This window comes from Piliocolobus tephrosceles, chromosome 2, assembly GCF_002776525.5.
Source record: "Piliocolobus tephrosceles isolate RC106 chromosome 2, ASM277652v3, whole genome shotgun sequence".
Lineage (NCBI taxonomy): Eukaryota > Metazoa > Chordata > Mammalia > Primates > Cercopithecidae > Piliocolobus > Piliocolobus tephrosceles.
The window spans coordinates 79,053,541-79,071,784 of record NC_045435.1 but is presented as its reverse complement, the minus strand read 5'-3'; the positions used below and the strand labels follow the sequence as shown (position 1 = coordinate 79,071,784).

General features: G+C 35.0%; 1 protein-coding gene across 2 annotated transcripts in view; it reads right to left on the bottom strand.

Moving 5' to 3' along the window:
- DNAH12 (dynein axonemal heavy chain 12) overlaps nt 1-18,244 on the bottom strand; it is a 256,283-nt gene that overhangs the window by 66,270 nt on the left and 171,769 nt on the right. For both annotated transcript variants that reach the window (XM_031935192.1, XM_031935193.1), the window contains exons 51-58: nt 17,260-17,349; nt 16,172-16,312; nt 13,991-14,232; nt 12,806-12,953; nt 12,359-12,504; nt 5,076-5,290; nt 3,758-3,950; nt 846-1,038 (exon numbers count right to left, since the gene is read on the bottom strand). In XM_031935192.1, coding sequence (XP_031791052.1) covers nt 846-1,038; nt 3,758-3,950; nt 5,076-5,290; nt 12,359-12,504; nt 12,806-12,953; nt 13,991-14,232; nt 16,172-16,312; nt 17,260-17,349 — 1,368 coding nt within the window. The remainder of the gene's footprint in view (nt 1-845; nt 1,039-3,757; nt 3,951-5,075; nt 5,291-12,358; nt 12,505-12,805; nt 12,954-13,990; nt 14,233-16,171; nt 16,313-17,259; nt 17,350-18,244) is intronic.

Here is an 18,244-nt window from a genome sequence, read left to right as displayed (position 1 = left end):
TTGATTTTTTCTTGTAAATTTAAGTTATTTGTAGATTCTGGATATTAGCCCTTTGTCAGATGGGTAGATTGCAAAAATTTTCTCCCATTCTGTAGATTGCCTGTTCACTCTGATGGTAGTTTCTTTTGCTGTGCAGAAGCTCTTTAGTTTAATTAGATCCCATTTGTCAATTTTGGCTTTTGTTGCCATTGCTTTTGGGTTTTAGTCATGAAGTCCTTGCCCATACCTATGTCCTGAACGGTATTGCCTAGGTTTTCTTCTAGGGTTTTTATGGTTTTAGGTCTACCATTTAAGTCTTTAATCCGTCTTGAATTAATTTTCGTATAAGGTGTAAGGAAGGAATCCAGTTTCAACAGAGTTATAGACCAACGGAACAGAATAGAGCCCTCAGAAATAACACCACACATCTACAACCATCTGATCTTTGACAAAAACGAGAAATGGGGAAAGGATTCCCTATTTAATAAATGGTGCTGGGAAACTGGCTAGCTATACGTAGAAAGTTGAAACTGGATACCTATCCAATACTTCTAATAATATCTTACCTATCCAATAATACGTATCCGATACTTCTAACAATATCTTACCTATCCAATAATAATAAATATATTTTAAAACGTTCATTCTAAATTTATTTCTTCTGTGTATAGATACCATATAGATCAGACCAGGTTTTAAATAATTTAACAGTAAGGTATTTTCTTATGAGTTTAAATTTATGTTTTGGTATTTTATCATTTCCTTTTTCTTTTCCAGCAAGGCTACTCCAGCACCTTCCTTGGGGGCTGGAAGAAAATCAGAATCTTAAGATTTAAATCAAAAGATTTCTAGGATTCTTTTTTCACCTGCTGTTTCTTTGTTATCTCATTGGACATGATTTTGGCAGAGTCTAAGACTTTAATTGCACTTTCATCTTCTAAAATGTTTCCTTCTGATGATGATAATGTTTCTAAAATTTTTTTCTCTATGTCTTTCAGCTGTTTCTTGTTAGCTGCAGACTGAAGAATAAGGGCATTTCGTTCCTCTTCTAATTCTGGTCTAAAAAGATAGAAACATTTAGTCCAAATTTGTAGTATTTTATCTAAATTTATATCTAAGTGTCACATATCACAAATTTGTAGACATCTAACACAAACTAAGGTGATTAACTGCTTTATTTTAAGGGAAAAATACTTTCACACACATAACTATTTGAGAAGTTCAAGCAAAAAAAGCATTAATTGTATGCACATAAAATGTGGCAATAACATGTGCCACAGTAAGTCTAAGAACACATTAGACTTATCCATATGGCATAGCTGGTATGCAAAAGTAAGAACTGGAGAAGAAATTCAAAGTATGAACTTCTTATTTATTTCTTGATTTTGTCACCACTAAGTCTCATTTTCATCATATTTTCTATAGTAGCAAACATTGAAAGGATGACTGGTCATAAAACTGACTCTTTAAGTGAAAGACAAAATTGGCATTTATGTCAAAACACTTATGTCAAACAAAAATGGGATGAAACTTCAAAATAACACAGTCTACCATGGAATAGAATATGTTATGACATGGTTCTGTATTGGACACTCTACAAGTGGGATTTAAATATTGGAAGAAACACTTCATGGTTAAATATTTTCACTTTTAATTCGATTTCATTTACTAGACCACTTGATAATGCTACATTTAGATTCAAGTGAGATCAGATTTCCTTCCAGAAGCAATTATTTACTAGTAGCCCTCCCAGGTACCATAGTGTTTTTCCTCATTTAAAAAAAAATACATATTTGTGGTTTTACATTTAAGTTTTTAATCCTTATTACAGGCACAGGCAAAGATTTCATGACAAAAACATCAAAATCAATTGCAACAAAAACACAAATTGACAAATTGGATCTAATTAAACTAAGGAGCTTCTGCACAGCAAAATAAACTATCAGAATGTACAGACAACCTACAGAATGGAAGAAAATGTTTGCAATCAATCCACCTGACAAAGGTCTAATATCCAGAATCTATAAAGAACATAAACAAGTTTACAAGAAAAAACAAACAACCCCATTAAAAAGTGGGCAAAGGACACTTCTCAAAAGAAGTATGATGATTCCTCAAAGGCCTAGAACCAGATATACCATTTGACACAGCAATCCCATTACTGGGTATATACTGGGTATATACCAAAGGAATAGAAATCATTCTATGATAAAGGTACATGCACGTGTATGTTTACTGCAGTGCTATTCACAATAGCAAAGACATGGAATCAACCTAAGTGCTCATCAACTATAGACTGGATAAAGAAAATGTGGTACATATACACCATGGAATACTATGCAGCCATAAAAAGGAACAAGATCATGTCCTTTGCAGAGACATGGATGGAACTGGAAGCCATTATCATCAGCAAACTAACACAAAAACAGAAAACCAGACACCGCATGTTCTCATTATAAGCGGGAGCTGAAAAAGATGAACACATAGACACAGGGTAGGGAACAACACACACTGGGGCCTGTCAGGGTGGGTAGGAGGAGGGAGAGCATCAGGAAAAATAGCTAATGCATGCTGGGCTTACTACTGAGGTGATGGGTTAAGCGCAACAAATCACCATGGCACACATTTACCTATGTAACAAACCTGCACATCCTGCATATGTACCCTGGAACTTAAATAAAAATAGTACATATATAAAGTATAAAGAAAACAATAAAAATTACCCATAATCTTACCACCAGAGATAATTACTTTAACATTGAAGTGTATTCTTTCCCAATCTTTATTCTTTTTATATATGTAGATAAACATCAATCTTTTTTTAAACAAAATATTATGTATTCTGGATATAGTTTTATATGCTGCTTTTTCCTTCTTTTGCTAAGCATTTTCTTATTAATATCCTGATTATATGTATATAAATGAATGTATTTCTATTTACAGTTACAGCATAGATTCCTAGGGGTGAAATTTCTGGCTCATTCAGATGCAAGTCAGAAGTCATGGTGTCAGAGGAATTTGAACCAGAGCAACTCCATCTTGAGTAGGGGATGGGTAAAATGAGATTAAAACCTACTGGACTGCATTCCCAAATGGTTGGGCCTTCTAAGTCACAGGATGAGATAGGATGTCAACACAAGAAACAGGTCATAAAGACCTTGCTGATAAAACAGATTACAGTAAAGAAGCTGGCTAAATCCCACCAAAACCAAGACAGCCACAAAAGTGACCTCTGGTCATTCTCACTGCTACACCCCACCAGTGCCATAACAGTTTACAAATGCTATGACAACATCAAAAAGTTACCCTCTATGGTCTAAAAAAGGGAGGCATAAATAATCCACCCCTTGTTTAGCATACAGCCAAGAAATAACCATAAAAATGGACGACTAGCAGCCCTCGGGGCTGCTCTATGGAGGAGCCATTCTTTTATTCCTTTACTTTCTTAATAAACTTGCTTTCACTTTACTCTGTGGACTCGCCCTGAATTCTTTCTTGCACAAGATCCAAGAACCCTTTCGTGGGGTCTGGATTGGGATCCCTTTCCTGTAACAATGGCATGTAACCTGAACCCAACTGCCCATACTAAAAGCCCAATATAACACAGTTGGCTTATAACTTACTTGTTACAGATGGCTATTTTAGAGGATTATGTGATTATTTATAGTAACAAAGTATAAAATTTGACAAAGTTTTAAAAGATTCACAAAACAAAAATATTAATGGCCTACAAATATTTCTTTTTAAACCATCTAGAAGCATCTAAGAAAATACATACCTCTCCTTTGCAACAACAATACCTAGTAATTGATCTTCAAGTCCTTCTGGAGTTATCATGAAATTGAGCAAAGACACTTTTGTAGCCAGCTCTGGCATGTAGTGTGGATTTCTTAGTTTTGTGGTGATATAAAATTTGAAATCAAAGGAATATTCAATAATGACCTCACCAAGTCTGATGCAATCAATGCCACCTATAGTTCAGAAAACAAACGCATATCAAGTGAGCTAGTTATACAGCCCCTCACGCTATGTACTTCTATGGCCTTGCCTAGGTTACAAATAAACGGTCCTAAAGTAATTTAAAATAGAAAACAAGGCCAGGCTCGGTGGCTCACACCTATAATCCCAACACTTTGGGAGGCCAAGGCAGGTGGATCACTGGAGGTAAGGAGTTCAACACCAGCCTGGCCAACATGGTGAAACCCCATCTCTACTAAAAAATACTAAAAAAATTACCTGGGTGTCGTGGTGGCACACACCTGTAATCCCAGCTACTTTGGAGGCTAAGGAACAAGAATCGCTTGAACCCAGGAGGCAGTGAGCTGAGACTGCACCGCTACACTCCATCCTGGGCAACAGAGCAAGACTCTGTTTCAAAATGATAATAACAACATATAGAAAACAGGAGTGGCAAAAGTCACAGACACAGCAACAAGTAACCAGTTATACAGCAGGACTCTTTCTGGGTTAATATAGGACATTTTCTCTGGCTGTCATAGAGCTTTGTAAATCAAGATTTCTTTTGAGCTTTCTTCCTCCATCAATTTTCAATTATGATTGTAAAATATATGTAAATGACTAAAGTTCTTAAAGGTAATAGCACTTGGCAGAGACAAATTTTTATAAACAGAAAGATATTAGGTGGACAATGTTTACCTAAACTCAACTCAGGCCCACATTCACCATCACTATTCATGGTGGCTAATTCCTATAATCCCAGCACTTTGGGAGGCTGAGGGAGGAGGATCACTTGAGGCCAGGAGTTTGACACCATCACTATTCATAACAACAGACTTTTTGTGGTCAAGGGTCACAGGATAAAGGAATTTCAAGCTGGCTTCAACTTCTTTATGTTCTCTGACAGTCTAGATAACAGTGGTTAAGGCAATGAAGAGAGGGCAAGGTATTTATCTTAGAATATCTGGCTAAGGTTCATTCCTGATAGCTTGTTCCAAATTTCCTTTCACTCGTAACAGTGAACCAGAAGTTCTGCATTATTAACATTATTATTAAATTTATGTAGTAGGCTTCTTTCATGCCTCCAAGATAATTCAATCATCTTACAGTTCTACAGATTAATAGTAATTGCTTTATACCTTGTTTAAAAGTTTGTCTAAGTAGTAAAGGCTCCAAAGATGGATCCAGTTCTTCACCAACATTTTCTAATAGAAGTGGAGTTCCAAACTGAATGCAGTTTTCCAACGTTCTCATATAGTCTGAATCTGATAGCTTAATAACACTAAGCTGATTTTCTTTTTCAGAGTTTTTGATCCACTTATTGGCTTGACCCTGGGGGTCAATCATTAAAGGCCTAGAATATAATAAGAAAAATTCTGAGAGGAAGACATAAACGTTGAGATTTCTTTAAAATTATGTAAATAATAAACATCACCATCAATCTGTACAAATACAAAGTATTTCACATACATTATCAGGATTACTCTTTACAAAAGTCCCATGAGAAAAAAGTGAAAAGGAGTTTTTTTTCTTTTTCTTATTTTTCAAATGAAGAAATTCAGTCTCAGGAAGTACTCTGCCCAAGGTTCCAAGGTTCCAAAACTAGTTCAGTGTTAGAAGTAGTAGGACCTTGTGAATCTATGAGCTCTGCTCTTCCCAATATAATATGCTGTCTTCATGGTAACTTTAATACATGACATCTGTTAACATAATATGAAAATAATACTATAAAATATTTGATAAACATTTAAAACAAGAGATCCACTAGCATATAAGGGATTTCCTTAGATTATGAGTAGAATTACAAATTGTGTCCAAGTTTAGGGTGGTATGTATCTGAGATTTATTTAGGAGTTTCTTCTGAGTTAGTAAAGACTGTGTTCAAGAATATATGATTCATGGCTCAGATGTGTAATATATGATGTGCTTTCTGCTCTTCCTCATGGATGATGCTCACTGTCCTAGGTTTCTCTTGTATTCAGTAGGGTACATTAAATTTTCTTTTAAAAATATAGCACAGAGGCCGGGCGCGGTGGCTCAGGCCTGTAATGCCAGTGCTTTGGGAGGCCAAGGTGGGCAGATCACCTGATGTCAGGAGTTCAAGACTGGCCTGGCCAACATGGTGAAAGCCTGTCTCTACTAAAAAAAATAAATAAATAAATACAAAAATTAGCCAGGTGCGGTGGTGGGTGCCTGTAATCCTAGCTACAGGGGAGGCTGAGGAAGGAGAATCGCTTAAACCCGGGAGATGGAGGTTGCAGTGAGCTGAGATCACGCCACTGCACTCCAGCCTGGGCAACAAAGAATGAAACTCCACTTAAATACACACACACACACACACACACACACACACAGACATACACACATACACACACACACACACATATATAATTTTATTTAATTATATATATTTAATATTTATATCTATTTAAATATATATCTATATATATCACAGAAAAGGGAGTTTTTGTCCCATGTCACTTCAGCTTTCCCATTCTCTTTCTATTCCAACAGATTCTAGGGCTAGAGCTAAAATCCCCTTTCCCTATAAGCTCTTTAATTTACTCTCAAATAACTGTGTTCTTTTAGTTTCTGTCTTTCCCGAAAGACTAAACTAGATGACTGGATGTTTTCTTTCTTGGCTCTAATTGTGCTGAAATCCTACTTCAAGTACAAAAAGGTCCAGGCGGTACTTAAAATCTACTTTTCCTACCACAGCAAAGAAAGCAAAGGCATTCTGCAAACAAAGTTATTTTTTCATAGATGTTACCTAGTAATTAGACTAGTAGATGCTTTTAGTACCTTTCAAGGCCCTGTTTAAAGAGACATTATTTTCTTCCTTTCATGTCCTTATTATTGGAAAAATACAGTATGTGTTCATTCCCTCACAAAATGTAACAACACCTATAAATTAACATTCTAATGTTCATAAATATCCTTGGTAATGCCTAAATAAATGTTCTTGGTTATCCAATAATTAGAGATTCTTGTCTACTCTGAAAGAAATCTGACTCCTATTTAATATAACCTTATGTGAATACTGGAAAATTGGAAGTTGTGTCCATCATAGAAATAAGGCCAGGCCATGGAATCTGCATTCTAAGTATACCTTACTCTAGGTATGAAAATAATACTAGCCTACATTTGAGATCTTTGAGCAGTTTGAAGAAAGCAGCATTATCCTTCTATGTTTCTGACAGAGATGGTAATTTAGAGGAAAATAAGCTTTGCTGTTAAGTAGCCAAAGCAATGTATAAACACTAAAAAAGGAACACACTATTTTGCATTTTATTTTTTGTCTCCTACCTCCACCTAGGAGACACAGTAAGTGTTTTCATCATGGTTGAAACATAGCAAAATCAGAACTTAAGATATAGACTAGAATGAGATATTCAAAGATAATTATAAAAACTAACATTTCTTGAGCACTTATGTGCTAAGTGCTTTCTGACAACATTTCTATGAAGTAGGAGTTTTCATTCACAGATGGAGAAACTGAGGCACTGAGAGGTCAAATATGTTACCAAACTCTCAAGACAGAAAGTGAGGACGTTTGAACCCAAATGCCCTGACTCCAGAGTCTGAACTGCTCTCAACCATTGCACAATATTATAAACAGACAAACTGTTAGAAACTATAAAGAGCAAGCACAACGACTAATTATCAACTACAGTCACAACAGCATGACTGGCTAAAAATCCTTCTTCCTCCTAGTGCTGATGGATAAAATATGACATTATTTTAAATGCACAGGTTAATTGAGGCATGCGTTTAAAAGACACATACATGCATTCACACATATCTAATACATAGATACAGAAAAACACAGGTGCCAAAACAGATAAAACTAAAATCCAGAATAGTAAGTGTGTGAGCTAAACTGACAGCTGGACTTGGGAAGAGTGTCAGTCTGATAATCTAGAGGCTCACTGGGTCCATACGTGGGAGGGAGGCTGGAACTGAGACCTTTGCATTAAGCTGAAACTCACAAAAGGCTTAAAGAAGTCACTGATAGAAAAATTTCAACCCTATGCATAAAGAGACAAGAAGGAAATGTTTTGATTCCCATCTCATATCTGGCTAGGAAAAAGTGTCCCCTGAAAATGTGAATGTGTAGCTGTGGGTCTATATCTCATACAGGTTTAGGATATAAATTTATACCATCTACATGGCTGAGGAAACTCCAAGCTAGAAAATTAACAGTTTATGGCCAGTAATACTCCAAAGAATCCCAGAAGTAAAAGCAAAACACACACTGCAGCTGAAAGTAGATTTGAAAGTTTACCCCTATTGCTACTCCAGTGGTTCCCTAACTGAAGTTTAGTCTTTATTTTTGGAAAGCATAATATATTTAAATATCAAAGATCAGAAAAATTTTAATGAAATGTCTGCTTTTAACATCTTAACATACACTCACAGTATTTGTTTCTTAGAAAATGACTTGTTCTTTGATTTTAGGCTATCAATGGTAAATTAAAAATGTATTTGTATTTCTTAAGTGTAGCATTTCATACTAAAAATCACTGAACTGTACAATTTAAAAGGGTAAATTTTATGGCACATGAATTATATATCAATACAGCTGTTAAAAATGATGGGAAGTGGGGGCACTACACTCGCCTGTAGTTCCAGCTACATCAGGTAGCTGAGCCCAGGAGGTCAAGGCTACAGTGGGCCATGATTGCACTACTACACTCCAGCCTAGGTGACAAACTGAGACTCCCATCTCAAAACACACATACATACACAAACACATGTGCATACACACCTGGACACATCAAACTGCTGAAAACTAAAAACAGAGAAAAACTGGAAATTTTCCAGAGGAAAAGAAAGGTATATAAAGAGGAACTAAAGTAAGACTTAGAGTAGACTTCTCATCAGACTATGTAGGTCAGAAGTAATGTAGTGACATCGTGAAAGAAAAAACAAAAAGCCCCAAAACAGAAGCAAAAACAACTGTCAACCCAAAATTCTAAACTCAGCCAAAAAAAAAAAAAAAAAAATCTTTCAAAATGAAGATGAAATAAAGACTTTTTTCAAGGTTGGTTAATAGCTACAGAAATACAGTTATGTAGAAGGCATAAGATCTAGCATTTGATAGTGCAGTAGGGTAACTAAAATTAACAATAGTTTATTGTATAGTTCAAAACTGCTAGAAAAGAAGAATTGGAATATTCCCAACATAAAGAAAATATAAATGTTTAAAGTGATGAATACCCCACTATCCTGACTTGATCACTGTACATGGAATAAATGTATTAAAATATCATATATATCCCTGAAATAGGTACAACTATTACATATCAATTTTTTTAAAAGATTTTTTTTTAGACCAGAAAAAGAAAAAAGCTGAATTCATTGCCAGTAGACCTGTTCACATGAAGTGTTAAAGGACATTCTACAGGCAGAAGAAATGTGAAACCAAACAGAAACTCAAAGAAATTAAGAGGTCCCAAAATGGGAAAAAGATGAAGGTAAACATAAGACTTTTTTTCTTATATTTAATCACTCTAAAAGATAAATTATTGTCTAAAGTAAAAATAAAGAGAATGTATTATAGAATTTATGGCATATGAACAATTGAAATATATAACAGCACAAAAGACAGAAAAGAGATAGAATTATACTGTTGAAAGATACACTATATATATAATATCATAAAATTATTTGAAGATATTCAGTAATAAACTAGAAATGGATGATATTATAAACACTAGCACGAACACTAAAAATAGGGAGCATTTAACCAATAAGCCAATGTGGACATAAAGTGGAATCATAAAAAAAATTCAGCTAATCCAAATCCAAGTAGAAAAAGAAGAAAAAAGGAACAAAGAACAAAGGAGACAAATAAAAAAAGAACAAGATGGTAGATTTAAATCTAAGTGTATCAATAATTCCATTAAATATAAATGATCTAAATACTGTGATTAAAAGTAGAAAGAAAAACAAAGTCATTTTAAAAGCAATTCACAAGTCCTCACTAAAGTTAGAAAGACTAAAGGGACAAAGCAGTGAGGAAATAATGGATAACTCAACAAATAGTGCTGAAGTAAATGGCTATCATTATAAAAATAAATGAAATTACCTTTTGTCATATCCAAAAATGCAAAAAGAAGGAAGCAAACATGAGAGTCCTAATTGTAAAAAGTATACTACTTTTCCAGGTCATGACTCTTCTTCTGAGAGCTACACTCAGGTCTTCAATACTCATGGTTGTTACTCTGGCTTGGGCCCCACAGCTATAAGTTACTAAACCTAAGGTGAATGTTTGTTCCAAGCTAGACCAATCAGATGTTTCTCACAGGAATTAGAATTCGGACTCAGTGGTTATAGTTAATCTATATTACTCAACTGAATTTTTTTTTTTTTTTTTTTTTTTTTTTTTGAGACAGAGTCTCGCTCTGTCACCCAGGCTGGAGTGCAGTGGTACAGTCTTGGCTCACTGCAACCTCTGCCTCCCAAGTTCAAGCAATTCTCCTGCCTCAGCCTCCTGAGTAGCTGGGATTACAGGTGCGTGCCACTATGCCTGGCTAATTTTTTTTTTTTTTTTTGTATTTTCAGTAGAGATAGGGTTTCATCATATTGACCAGGCTGGTCTTGAACTCCTGACCTTGTGATCTGCCCACCTCAGCCTCCCAAAGTGGTGGGATTACAGTCATGAGCCACCATGCCCAGCCCACAACAGCATTTTCCAAACTGCAATTTAAATAATCTGAATGGTCACAAAACACATGGAAATGGGTTCTAAAACAGAACAGACTCAAGGGTCTAATATTCTGTTAAACAGAATGATCCCTGCTCTACCACAGAACGCATTTTTTATAACTAAAACATATTCTTTTTCAGATTATATTAAAGTTTGCTTATTGCTTAGAAGTTTCAACTTAAGTATCTTCACTCTCAAGTAAAGTTTTGAGTGTAAACTCAATATACGATTATATACATTCTTATTTTATTAAAACAATACTGTCAATATAAACAGGAGTTAGTTGTTTTGAAGCTTCCAGAAAGATTTGCAGAGAATATAAAACAAACAATAACTCAAACTTTCGGGATGTTACATTTCCTTATATTTTTAAATTTATCTCATCTAAAGAAGACCAAAATTTCCATTATGGTTTTAAAGGCAGTGAGTGTGATATCCTATTCCACAATTCACTCCAGCATAGTAATTAAGAGCAAGGATTTGAAAATTAGATTGCCTGGATTCAAATTCTGACTCTATCACTTATTCGCTATCTTTACTAATTTAAAATTACTAAATCATTCTGGGCTTCAATTTCCTCATCTATAAAATGGGAAAACAATAATACCTAACTCACAGGACATTGTGAAGATGTTGGGCACTTATAATAGTACCTGATAAATCTAAGAGCTCCATAGTATCTATCACAGTATATTTGAGATACAGTCCCATGAAAAGACTTTTAAAATTAGATGACAGTGTCACTACATAACCATTATAGAAAACTATTTCTCAAAGGAAAGTAATTTTCCAAGTTTTTCAAAGTGATATGAATAAGAGGATAACAATAAAAACCATTTGAAAAGTTTTTATAGTTATCAGACTATCAATGATAGCAAATTAAAAAGGTACCCATGAAATTGCATAAATTATCAAGTTATAGTATCTTTAAGATGGGTAGCAATACCTAGTTAAAATAAGTACATTGTATAGCCAGAAACTAGAAATAGCCCAGATGTCCATCAATAGGAGAATACATCAACAGTGATACATTCATAAAATGGAACTCAGCAACAAAAAATAGGAACAGAGTACCAATGCATGCAATAACATGGATAGATCTCAGAAAAAAATATGCCAAAAGAAGCCTTACCCAATAACATATACATTATGATTCCTTTATATGAAATTCTAGAAGTAATCCATACAAAAATAACCTAGGCAAAACTAACCTATGGTGGGAAATAATCAGAACAATGATTTCTTGGGGTGGGATAAGGGTAGGGATATACAAAAGGAACATAAGGAGACTTCCCTGGTGGTAGTCATGTTTTGTATCTTGATAGAGATTTGGGTTACACTGGTTTATATCCTCATTAGAACTCACTGAATGGTATGGTTTTGTGTATTTCATGTACGTAAATTTTACCTCAAAAGAATAAAAACATAAGCAAATAGTGAACTTTAGTTGATGATATGCATGCTGAAGTATCTGGAAGGAAGTATACCTATGTCTGCCATTTACATGGAAATGCATTTTAAAAGATGGGCTGATGGAGTGACAGAGGGAAGGACAGGTACATGAAAAAGCAAGAATACTAAAGTGTTAACTGCAGAATCTAGGAGGTGGTAGTTATATTGGTGCTTATGATAAAATTCTTTCAACTTTTCTATATGTTTGAAATTTTTCAAATAAAACAACGGAAAAAATAAACAGTTTATATTTCTTACCAACGCCTTGAGTTGTTAACGATCACTCCATTATCTATGGAAAACCTATCTGTTGGTAATCCAGCAATGTTCCAAGCTCTAATTTTTACTGGATCACCCAGGGTTTTACTCAACAAGAACTCTTCTGAACATGGGATTTTTTTCTTCTGTAAGAAATAAACAAAAATCTGTTTTCTTTCATCTTGTTAATTGAAATATTTTTTAAATTAAAATATCAGTTTAATTGTCACTAGGTAGTATTTAATAACGCTAAGGAACGGAAAGAAAAGAAATTAAAAGTTGAACTGTGGAACTATTTTACTGATGAAACAAGAAGCAAAACAAGAAAGACCCCATGTTTTCAGTTATTTCTTCTTTTCTGTCCTTGTTATCATCATTTCCCCCAAAATATCCCAAAACATACTTTGGATGTTCTAAAACAAGACTTACAAAACATAAAACCACTACCTTGCACAACATGCTCCAATCTTTTGTACATGTCTGTCGAAAGCCAGAAGTGAAAGCACCAAGGTAAGCTATGACTCCTGCTGATACCAAGACATCGCCAGTTAAATTTTCGTATGTTATCTGAAGGTCATCTGCAGCTTGGGCCCATCTGTGCCATCAACCAAAGGCAAAATCGATTTACAACAGAGAATGATGGGAGACAGTAATTGAAAGGGCAAGGGCTTCCAGTCCAACTGTGTAACAAAAAGCTATAAAATGTGGGACACCTGCTTATCTGTAAAATGAGGTTGGAACCCTTCTAGCTCTTATGTGTTATAACATGTATCTATGTTATGTGAATGACAGTCTTCCTTTCATTATTAGAATATTAGACATTTCTTACAGGACTTGGCCCTTCAGAAAAAGCAAAAAAAAAAAAAAAAATAATAATAATAATAAAACAAAAAACCCAAAACACCAACATTTTGCCTAATAATTTTCTTTTGGATGATTTGGTCTAGTGGATGTGCTATTTGTTTTAGTATTTATTGTTAGACTGTAAAACACAGGAACATTTGCAATTCATTGCCAAAAATTACATTTAAGCTGTATAGAAGCTGACATACTAAGAATGGTATTTTTTTTCATTTAATGAAACCCATACAATAAAAAAGTGTATTCCAAAACTATCTAATCTGTACTACAAAGTCTTGTCAAACCTTATCGTGTTATTCATTCAACAAATAGAATAAATGAAATAGCTGGCTGTCCAATCCAAGTAAATACATTAGAATAAAGCTTACTGGCTTTGTTAGATCAAGCCAATTATATCTTCCTTAACATAAAATTTAACCAATGAACCATGCATTCACTACTCCCTCCAAACATTGTATTACAAAAAATGTTAAACATACATAAAATTGGAAAGAACTGTACAACAAACAACTACATACTCACCACTTGGATTAAAAAAATTGTTACCATTTGCCTTATTTGCTTCTTTTAAAAGACCATGTGAAAGCAATTTGTAAACACCATCCTCAAGACTGATATCCTTGTTTGGAGAAGCCTGGCCAGGTGTCTTCCAGAATGTCCCATATTCTCAACCAGCCATTGTAAAATCAGTAATCACAATAAACACCCAAAGAAGGTCACATATTCAAGGCTGACATTCCTAAATCTTGTTAAAATAAATAGAAATCTGACCTTGATTTTTCTCCACCCAGTCCTCCAATTAATTGTGAAGCTCGTTCAAGTTTCTTAGCACAGAGTTCCACCTGGTCTTCTAAAGCAGCCTTTTCCTCTGTTTTCTCAAGAAATGTCATTTGTAAATTTTCCAAATGATGTTCTACTTCTGCCAGTTCTGCTCTCTTCTGATTCAAAAGCTCCATTGTCTCAGCTAAAGACTTCTGAGCTTCTGATAAGCGAGCTTTCTTAGGAGCCACTACCTTTTTGGGAACAATATATGCAGATATGATGTGTACTATATAAAATTGATACCTGTATAATGCCTCCCTTATAGATATTATGGATAAGAAATGCATTATAATAAATTACATAAACATTTTGCCTTAAATCTTCTGTTTTTACATACGAAGTAAAATATACCTATATACTTTATAAAATAGATAAATCTGGACTAGCAAATTGTTACCTATAAAATGATAATTTACACTGGGCTAACAAAATGTCGAAATATGTAGCAAAAATGTCACAAGATGTCTCAAAATAATGAGTAGGTGTCACTGAACTGTTGTCAAATAACAGAGAAAAACGTATAACATGAAATAATAAGTGTTTGTTTAAACACATGAATATGCCTTGGGTGTTTTTTTTTTTCCTGTCCAAGCTTGTGATTTTCTTCCTAGTCAGATTGAGGCTTACATCTGCCTTGCCAGGATTAGAGCTGTGATGGTGGAAATAAAAAGGAAGAAAACCTTGATGCTCAGTTTCACTACCAAAACTGAATTTTCCTCAACAAATCTTGAAAAGCCACATTTGAATGACAGAAAAGGGATTTCCTAAAGTTGTTTTGTTATGCTCATCAGCATATCAACAATGCAGTTTGGCCAACTGGATCACTGAGCGTCCTCTAAGCCCTTGGTACAAAGAATGTAGAAGATAACCAGAGAATCTGCGCCTATGAGAAAGTAGATAGACCTAACCCTTCTAGTAAATTGCCATGAAAGAAGCTGAAGGCAAGGAGGGACAAGAGAGAGAGAGAGCAGTGTATCAGACACAAAATGCCCTGCTTTCTCTCCGCTGCATTGAAATCATGAAAGAAAATGTGTTAAATAAGTAGACAGAAAGCAGGAAGTTCCCTTTTCTGCTTCTGACTTCAGAGAAGATATTACTGCATATTTCCCTCCCATGCTTCTGTATCAACATGGGGCAGCTTGTATCAGAATAAAAACGGCAGTGTGGAGGTGTAGAGTGGGAAGGCAGGAAAAAGCCTGAGTGCCTTGGCTTCTCTGCTTTGTAGAAAGGATCCACAAGATTCTACACATCTGTGGAACATGTGGAAATTAGCTGAGACTAATTAGCATGAGACTACTGTGTGAAGGGACAAGATGTTTCATGGAAAGACATCCTAGATAAAATTAATTTTATTTCTTTAACAGGTTTTTTCAGGTCTGCTCCCTTGAAACTAACAAAGTCTCTACCTCTCTCTAGGTACGTGTATGTATATCATTTAGGAAGACCTTTCCAATTATTACAGCTTGATCATTTATACTGTCTTCTGAGTTTGTTTTAAACACATGCTACCACATATTTTCATCTACCTTTGTATTTATATTTCTTTCTTCCTTAGGTAGAATTCTGCAAGCTGCAAGGGCAAAGCCTTTGTTGCCCTGGTCCTTTGCTAGCCAGATTTACAAAGTGCTCTTAACTATTCTCTGCTCTCCCAGAAATTTGGACCCGGTGGGTATTCCATGAAAGGTTCTGTGTCAGTGCATGGTATTGTTTCAGGGGATCTTTCCATGCTCTGCCTCTTAACTCTACTGGATCCTCTTACTTCTGATCCTTGGAATCAACTTTTTATCTGGCACTTTCCCCTTGATGGTGTAGATTTTTCTTTGCTTCTGCCTCATCAAACCTTAATTCCCCTTTGTCCTGGGTCCTAAAGCTACAAGTAAATCTGACTAATTTTACTCATCATCCCTGCTCCTGCATCACTACCACCCACACCAGCCCCAATCAGGTTATGTTATGCACAAATATTCTCTTCATCTACTAGGTATGCAATCAATATATGATAATATGCTACAGCAGGACAAATTCTCTCTGTGGTTACTTTGAGAAACTTCTTAACCAGTAAATATAAGTACAGATTTTAATTCCTGGGAATATCTTAGTAGAATACAGATGTGCTAATCTTCAAAATACCTTTGCAACTCTGTCGTACACTTCCATGGCCATAATCCACTTACACAGACCTTCAGCTGCAGAAGAAGCTTTAGCAACCTTAGGGGGATCAAATTCAGGGTTCGTTAAGTATTCACTACGAATCTTCTGCATAACAGTCACCTATATAACAAAGATTTAAATTTTAAAATTTCAATATAGATCACACAATCATCAGATGAAAAAAATCATATACAATAAAAACATTTGTATAAAAAAGTAATGTTGGCTTTAAAAGTCAAAATAAGTATTTTGAGATAATTTAAAAATAAGCATAATTGTAGCAGAAATACGTCATATTTGTGAGCAAAATATGCAAATGTATTATAGATATGAAGGTAAAATGTTTCTTCCAAAAATATTAAAAGACTTACAAGTTTAGGCCGGGAACAGTGGCTCACACCTGTAATCCCAGCACTTTGGGAGGCCAAGGCTGGCAGATCACTTGAGACCAGGAGTTTGAGGCCAGCCTGGCCAACATGGTGAAACCCCATCTCTACTAATAGTATAAAAATTAGCTGGGCATGGTGGCGGGTGGTGGGTGCCTGTAATCCCAGCTATTCTAGAAGCTGAAGCAGGAGAATTGCTTGAACCCGGGAGGTGGAGGTTGCAGTGAGCCGAGATCATGCCACTGCACTCCAGCCTGGGGTACAGAGCAAGACTCCATCTCAAAAAAAAAGACATACGTTGAGAGAACAAATGGAAACAATGGAAAAGAACAATTAAACATTAAGAATAAGAATTTGGATAGAAAATAATGTGCTACACTTTTTTAATCTTACATAAATTTGTGTATCAGATTTCTTAATTTATTATAAGAAGACAGACAATTCTTTCAAGTCAATTATACACTAAAAGAGTAACTTATTAAATAACTTTTTAATTATCTGAGACAGGAATGGTTTTAAACATTATGAAAATTCATAGTATCATTAATAAATGTAATATCTCTATTATGTTAATCCTAAAATGGACTATTTCTATATGTGTTATAAATATTGCATAATATTAAAGTTCTTAAACATCTTAACCAAGTCACATTTATAGAAAAAAAACCCAATGCAACTCACTGAAATGTTGTCCTTGTCATATTCTTTCAAATCTCTTAAGAAATTCATATCTCCCAGAAGTTTTTTGCTAGGTCCCCAGTAATCTAATATCTACAAATAAAATTTATGGAAATTTGTTAAATTTGCAACTAAAAATGCTAGATGTAAAATTTTTCTTCTTGAAGTTTAAGAGGTATTATCAAGAGAAGCTAATCGTATACTTTTGGTTTGTTTTGAGATGGAGTCTCACTCTGTCGTCCAGGCCAGAGTGCCATGGTGCAATCTTGTCTTACTGCCTCCCAGGTTGAAGTGATTCTCCCACTTCAGCCTAGCTGGGACTACAGGCATCTTCCACCACACCTGGCTAATTATTGTATTTTTAGTAGAGATGGGGTTTCACCATGTTGGCTAGGCTGGTCTCCAATTCCTGACCTCAAGTGATCCACCTGCCTCAGCCTCCCAAAGTGCTGGGATTATAGGCGTGAGCCACGACGCCCAGCTATCAACTTACATCTCCTTGGAAATTAAGACTTTCCTCAAGAACATGTCAAACATAAAATATTTTTAAATATGGAAATACATTTATAGACTGAATTTGTTTAAAAAAGTAAACACTGAAAGGAAAATAATGTGATTATTTCTTTTGAAAACTTCAGCAACTTGAGTAAACACCATCACAATTTCATATAAGAAAATAAATTTTTATTACTTCAAAATTTATTTTCCTGTATTCTTTGACTCTTTTAAATAAGAAAAGTACCAAACTTTTTCTTAAAGACAAACTCCTCACTTACCTAGACTCTCCAAGTGAAATTAAAGGAGAAAGCAGAAAGGCAAAGAGTACACGTTGCTCTGCCAATCATAGGGTAAAAGCACATGCTACTTATACTGGTAAAAGAGCTGAAATAACCAACTGAAAGTTCTTTTTCCTGCTTCTGGAAGCCTGATAGGGAGGTGTGTGTGTGTGTGTGTGTGTGTGTGTGTGTGTGTGTGTGTGTGTGTGTGT